Consider the following 7,554-nt stretch of genomic DNA (forward strand, 5'->3'; position numbering starts at 1 on the left):
CTAGACCGATTGTACTTTCGCAACTCCGAGTCTACAGACTTGTCCGGAAATGGATAATTGATTATTTTTTTCAGGGAATTCATGGGAAATCGTTGATATTTTTTGTTCTCATTTCAATGACTTTATTGTTTAAAAAAATTATCCCTGCATTTGGGATATTAATTTCACGATCGACCGGAAATGGGATGAAAAATAATGCGAAATCAATTTGATCCTGCGAGCCGAAGATTTTGTATTGGAAGCGTTAATAATTTTAGTAATTTCAAGCTTAATGATCGTTTAGAACTACCGTGAAGACTTGGAAATATCTCATGATGGTATATTGAGAAAAGTCCGTGGAACCCACGCGGACTTTGAAGAGACTATTCAATACTGAAAAGACCACCATACGTCTCACATTTTCCCTGATATTCACCGTTAAATCCCTCTTAATTAAACCTGAAGACACGAGCCCCAGGATCTCGTGAATGACTCGCTTATTCCGGTGGGAGGATTATTTCGAGGTGCATTGTTCCATCGATTTATCGGGGATTATGTAATGGAGATGTTAATGTTGCGTAAACAAGACACTGACTTCTTTTCCTAATTCTCACTCGATTCGTCATCAAAAAACCGATATAATAATAAATGAATAATGAATTTTTGTCAATTTTGCGATTCAAAAATCGAGAATTTCATTTGATTGAATTGAAAAACGTAATTGAAAAACCGTAATTGTCTCGTAATTGAAAAACCTAATTCAGTATTCACCATTTATTTACTGAATAAAAAATTCACAATTATTTGAGCGATTTAAAATTTTTTTAAACAATAATCTGACCAATTTTTTCCTCCCAACTGCCGTTTTTCAAAATAAATAAATTCACACTAATTAAAATAAACACGAGACAGTAAAAATCCCAATCCGCAAAAATCAGCCCCAGGGCAATTAAAACAGTCGACCAACTCGATTTTCGATGTTCACCCGAGGAAAAAAAATTCAAAAATAAATGAAAAAATAAAAATAAAAACCCGATCAAATCCATAAAAGCCCGAGCTACATGTAATTCCGATTGTTCATCCGTTAGAAACGACCACTTGGTGTCTTGTAATTGAAAGAGGGCTTTAATAACACACGAGTTTGAAACGTGTAACAGGCAGCAAAAGCCGCAGAGTTCCTCGAAACTCGTTTACACTCCCATAACCCCAAAGAAAAAGTTGAAAATAAAAAAAAGAAGCAGAAGAAAAAAAAAATTCACCACCAAATACGAGAAAAGAGGAGACAGAGGACCAGAAAACTCTTGGCCATAAAAAATGAGGAATAATCCAAGAATAAACAGGCGAGTAAAACGTCGTTATTATCTCAATAGCTCCCAATAGTGCTCCCCGGATCTTCAGGTGGTTTTCTCTACCCTTTTTTTTATGGCTTTTATCTTCTTATATACTGCTTTTTTTTTTCTTTCAACCGGTACGTTTGACAACGTCGACAGCTCGTTAATTTTATTGGCAATGCATCCCACAGGTCTCGGCGAAAAGCCATCGCGAAATAAAAAAAATTGGAGGTGAAAGTTTCCGTGTGATGCCTGGATAATGTAACGAGGAAGAAGCAACGGGTGAAGATACTTGTGATATCGATCAATGTAATGTTTTATAAACGAGGTGGGAATTCGAATGGTTGAAATTTACGGGTCTCCACGATTTTTCCCACATTTTTATATCATTTTTCAAATTTACCGAGCTAAATTATTGATGACAATCTCCTTTCAGATTCAGTTGTCTCGCATTTTTCGTTTCCCACGTTATTATTTCATTATTTTAAGAGAGATTCAATTATTTGTTTTCATTTTACTGCAGTCTTAAAGTATTTTTAAGATTTCTTTATGATTTCTGTTAATTTCATATGACGACAAATTCATTTGTCTGGGGTCTTTGTTTTCCCACGGCGGTACTTCATTTTTAGAACTCATTGAGAACTTTAATTATATTTGTTAATTCGAATTCATGAGTTATGATTTTTATTCTCTCATATTTATCGATAATTCTTGTAATTACACATCTCGATGATTGAAATGATTTTTGTTAATTTAATTTAATGACAAATAAGTGCCCCCACTATCAAGAAAAAGAATTCATGAACAAAAAACAAATGAATTCGTCTGCTTATTAATTTCCCTAGGGTTTAACCTCTGTTTCAAAATAAAAAAATCTGATTCCTGCCAATTTCTGATTTCCATCATCCTATCACAGAAATGTGTCTACCTCCCGTAAAAATAGAGATATCGATGCAAAATTCCGAGATTATCTTCCTCCAAATAATTTATCAATGATTAAATGTAGAACTTACCTGTATGAGGTGTGCAAAGAACAGGACGTAGGCGGCGGCCGCCCTCATGGCTTCCCTCCGGAGTCCCCGGACTACCGCATCCCAAGTATCACCACGTCAACCGAGTTAACCCTCACTCCCTTGGTCACACACAGAAATCCCGGATAAATCACGGAAATCCACATCCAAATCCACTCGTCACCACACTGACACCCCCAAAAAAACAAAAGAATAACGGGCCACTGCACGTGAAATCCGTCAGGTGGCGGAACTCCTCGAATCGAATTATAAATCCACTATCTCACATTAAATTCCGATGATTTGCTCTTCGTCAAAGGTTCCACACCAGGATAAATAAATAAATAAATCCACACCAGAAGCAGAACACAATGTGCCGGCGTGTTATTGTCGGAGTTAAGAGCACTTATTTTCTCGTTACTCAAATAACTGGGGGAAGAAAAGTGTCAATTGTGTTGTATCGTGAGAAAAACAAAGGGTCTCACTAGAAATATCACTTGTCCTAGTTTTATAAACCCCAAACACAAACAGTGGCTATGCCTTGAGAGAGTATTTCCCGGTAGAGCAGTTTGTTTTGATGACGAATGTTTTGGTTTGGAATTGGTGAAGCCTGGAATGTCCGCACTCACTGGACTGTCAATTTTATCTCAATACTCTCTCAATTTCGTCTCAATTTTCCATTACCCCCCTCACTGACAAATAAATAATCCGATGTGCGACTTGGTGTGAATGCATGGAGGAACTAGTCTGCTCCCACGACAAATATCCGTGCAAAAAAAAAAACAAATGAGTAAATAAAAAAAAAATAAATAAAATTGGCTGACAATCTCCCAGCCCTCACCCCCAGGGAGTTGCTCGATTTCACTGTATCCCCTCACTCCCCACTCACAACAATGTCGATGTAGAAATCCTCGTGAAATAATAAACAACGGAAAACAATAAAATATGGCCCACCTGGACCCTCGGAGTTATCCCTTTCCCCCTGTGTGCGTCCTTGCCGCAGGGACTGAGGCAAAGGATACCCCAGGTACCTAGTGCACTCACTCGAAAAATCCCCCACCACTCGTTAAAAATAACACTTTTAAAAATCCACCGGTATTTCACTGATTTAATATCACTTGTTATAAATCCAATTGATTTGTTTAATTATTATTTATTGTGCAGATCACTGGTGTATACAAAAGGCACACAATAATCACGGGACGCAGCACCTTTGGGTACACGTGAGTCGGTTGCTCCGGGGAGACTGAGTCGCAGCCGCAGGCCGGCCTCCAGGCTTCACCCCCCACTCCGCTATTTCTACTGCGGCCCGTTCTACGGCGATTGCCGGCCCGCCCGCCCCTCCTCGCGCCGGTGAGGCTCACTGGCCCCCCCGCGTCCCCCAACGGGATGGGCTTTTTTCTTTTTTCATCCTCGTTTCATCTCGAGAGATGGAGACCGAGTTGAGCTAGCGGGGAGCGGCTCGGAGAGAGGGAGTCAGTACCCTGGAGGGGGGGTCGAGGGGTGGCGGGGACCCCTGTGCCCTCTGGGACTCGCGAGTCTCCGTGGCGAAGCCTTTGCTTTCGCTCTCTCAGGGCGACGGCGTTTAGGGGAGTCATCATTGTGGCGATGATACGGTTGGGGGGTTAGGGGGGCGGGGTTGAATTAGATTGATTTCACGGTTTGGGGATTGGGGGAGGTGATGATTCTGAATTTTTTTTTGGGAATGTTGGGATTTTGTGCGGATTGTTTATTTTATTGATTTTTAAAAATCATTTTTTAATTTTATTTTTGGGGTCCGGGGGGCTACACAATTATGATTTATAAGCTGTTCGTTATTTTCATCACATTATCAGCCCTGACAATGACCATAAAAATTCTAACAATAAATAGGAGAAGCCAATTGACCAGAACAATTCTGATCAATCCCGGACCCACCAATATCCCACGCCCCGCACCTATTGTCAGGTGAAATCCGTTCTACTCATGGTATCATCACATCCCCACCCTAACCAGCAATCGTAACGAAAAGATCTTACAAGCGTTCGCTACTCTGTTCGCGTCCTGTGGCTCTCGCACAGCTCTCAAAGGAGTCAGCAGCAAACACAGAAGTAGATTGGCGGGAGGGGGTCGGAGGGGGGTGGGTGGGGGTTTAGCTGGTGAGAGAAAGGAGAAGGGGAGGCTGGAGGTAGCACTGGTCTCCGGAGCAGGAGCCGGAGGAGAAGATTGCCCCGAAGAGGTTTACCCGGAGGCAAGAGAGTACAAGAGCCCCCCCTCCTGTCCCCCCCCTGCGCCAAGGGTCAAGGAACTCCCTCGGGAACAGGTTCACCTCCTCCCTTGTCTCATTCCACCTTTCTCATACCATTAAACATATCTTTCTCCTTCTCTTTCACGTCGCTGGGACCGCCCCAGTGTCTCTCCTCTCTTCGGCCCAGGGTGACGGGGGGCCTAGGGGGAGGGGGCTTCTGCGAGCTCTTATACCTTCGAGGGGTTTTTACTTATTTTCTCTTATTACCGCGGGACCATGCAGGCAAGTTTACCAGCGTGTACACGCGCTAGACCGGTAGGCTGTACAAGTTGGCAACGCCGGAGGTGCCTCCTGGGGGCTTTTTCGTGTTCCTTGGGGGGATTTTTTGGGGTTTTGCAGTAGTTAGATGCCAATAGGTTTGAAATTACTGGTCTGCTGATAGGTTTGCTGTAAACAAGTGGGGGGCGGTTTTTGAGGTTGAAATAGGCGGGGGTTTTCAGAAAGACTTGACACATCAGTTTGTTTATTGGGGGGCTAGTATAGGGTGCACCCAGAATTTCGGGGTAAATTTCAAATTTCGGCGGCTGGATTCAGGTCAATTTTTCTACTTGATTTAAATTGATGTTCACTCGAAATTGTTTTTTTTTTAATTAATCACTTTTTCACTCGGATCAAACCGCAAATCGAAATCGGTGGAATCAACAATTGCCTTGAATCAAATTTCAAGTTAATTTTATGGGTCAATTCAAGTTGATTCTTCCCACTTGACTCAAGTCGACAATCGACTAGAATAAGTACCTGTTTTTTTGGTGTACTCTTCCCTGGAGGTTTCTAATTCCTCTTCAATTTCACTTTGTACTCTCCCCTGGAATTCTCCATGGGTCGGCGAGCGAGGTCAGCACAAACCCAAAGAGAAATTGAAGAGACGAGTAGTAAAGTCGGTGGGGAAAGGTAGAGGAGGAAGAATGCGTTGTTGTTATTTTTTTTTTTATTTCTTTTTCTCGTCTAAAATAAAAAGGAAGATATGCGTTACGCGGTCGAACGACGAGCTCGCGGTTTCGACAGGCTGTGCTGAGGCACATCTCACTGCTGCTAGTAGATTAATGCTGGGATAAGCCCGAAACAACGTTGTCCGGCAGTCACGCTCCGACGAGCGCACACATTCGTTTGGTACAACACGGGAAATCTCGGTTTTTCCGGGGTGATGGGATACCGGACATTCCTGACATCGCGTATTTCACGAGTCGGTGAGTCAGAACCAAGTGAATATCTCCAGGATTATATTTGTTTAATTTTCACCAAGAGCAGTGACTGGAGAAACGCGTGCAACGAAAAGCCAAACGGATGTTGCGCTGGTGGAGGGGAGGGCACGTCCACAATTCACTGGATTCGGGGGTTGAAAATACATCGGGGTAAAAAAAAATTTTCCCGTCTGAATTTTTCATCATCTTTGAGGTAAATATAATTAAAATGATAATTAAAAATATAATTTGGAATTATGAAAAATTATGATTAAAAAATATAACAAAAAAAATATTTTTCCACTCTCAAAAAATCGTAGATAAGGCCCGATTAGGCCTCATGGGGCTGAACTATTTTTTTTTCTCCCCCACTTTTTTTTTTCTTTTTCCTGTCACCGACGGATGAATAATTCCAACAAAGGGAAACGACAACGGAACTAGCGATGAAAAATCGTCATTTAAACAGTCCCGAGTAAAAATGCCGTTTTGCTGACTCTCATGAGACCATCAAGATGTCACCGTAGATGCCGTCTTGATATATTGGGAGTCAGACCAAGATATTAACGAGTCTGGGGTGGGACAGAGCAGAACGAGTTTGCGGTGGTGTGAGAGAGTGAAAAATTCTGTCCCACAGACAGACGTTTTGGGTACGTGGGCCCCCGGTATATTTAACAGGTGGCTTTTATACCTGAGTCTTTACCTGGATGAATGATTTTTCGGATATTACCCGTAGCTCGAAACCGTTTAGCGAGGGTGAGAGATCACTCCTGGGGTATCTCTTTTTTTTTTTTTTTCCAGAGAGATGTTGGTCACCTGTCAATTATCGGATTGCCAGACTGAGGGATAACCCGCGATGTTTATCTGGGAAATTGAGTGTTTGTGTTTCGTTTTTTTCATCGGACATTCGGCCACGACAAGTGATGATCTCACTAGCCTAAACCCCAAGATTCTTCCTAATTAAACCGTGAACAATTAAAATACGAAATATCTTGATAACCGGTGGGATTTTTATTGCAAATTAAACCGCCTTTTTTTATCCTGTCTCTAATTCCATTCTAGTCACATAAATAATCACTTGTGTAAATAAAAAAAAAAATAAATTCCGTTTGAAAATGGAATATTTCAAATACCGATCGAATCTTTTATAATAATTTTATAAAAATATAAATTTCACAAAAAATACAATTCATTAATTTTCAAATGAATAAAAATATGTTTAATTCATCGATATTATATTTATATATATACATGTATGTATTGGATATATTTTTCAGGAGAAGATGTTAAAAAGGCGTAATGACCGTTTTCGTTTGGACGGCGGATCCAATAGCGAGGCGATTAGATAAGACGCGTGTTTTTTTTTTTCTTAAATTCTTTGTTCCGTCCTCACTCGAATTCTTACTTGGATCTCGTGCCAAAGGATTATTCCAGTGTAATTGCGGGGTTCTGTATCTCTGGCACGTTGTTACTATACATCCGAAGGGATACCTGTGGCGTGTCTTGATCCTCCAGAGGTCTTATCGTTCCCATTTTTTTAGTTATCTTTTTTTCACTGACACTAATTAACCCCGGCCTATAAAAATTCTGGTTATTTATGCTTTTTCGGATTATTATTTTGTTATCATTAATTATTTATAATCTCGTCTATTTTTTTTGTTTACAAATCCCCCACAGATTTTTCAAATCACATTTTAAAAATTAATAGAAATTTTTTATTTATTCAAAAATGTATTTACAGATGTTTACAAATTAATGATAATTAAATT

At 40.7% G+C, this 7,554-nt stretch overlaps 1 protein-coding gene across 1 annotated transcript in view; it reads right to left on the bottom strand.

The window, feature by feature from the left end:
* The window catches only part of Ser (Serrate), a 43,276-nt gene extending 39,731 nt beyond the window's left edge, over positions 1-3,545 (bottom strand). The window contains exon 1 of the mRNA XM_011311762.1: positions 2,324-3,545. Coding sequence (XP_011310064.1) covers positions 2,324-2,371 — 48 coding nt within the window. The 5' untranslated portion in view covers positions 2,372-3,545. The remainder of the gene's footprint in view (positions 1-2,323) is intronic.
* Between the last annotated feature and the right edge of the window lie 4,009 nt (positions 3,546-7,554).

The sequence above is a fragment of the Fopius arisanus genome, unplaced genomic scaffold (genome assembly GCF_000806365.1).
Source record: "Fopius arisanus strain USDA-PBARC FA_bdor unplaced genomic scaffold, ASM80636v1 scaffold00092, whole genome shotgun sequence".
Classification (NCBI taxonomy): Eukaryota; Metazoa; Arthropoda; class Insecta; order Hymenoptera; family Braconidae; genus Fopius; species Fopius arisanus.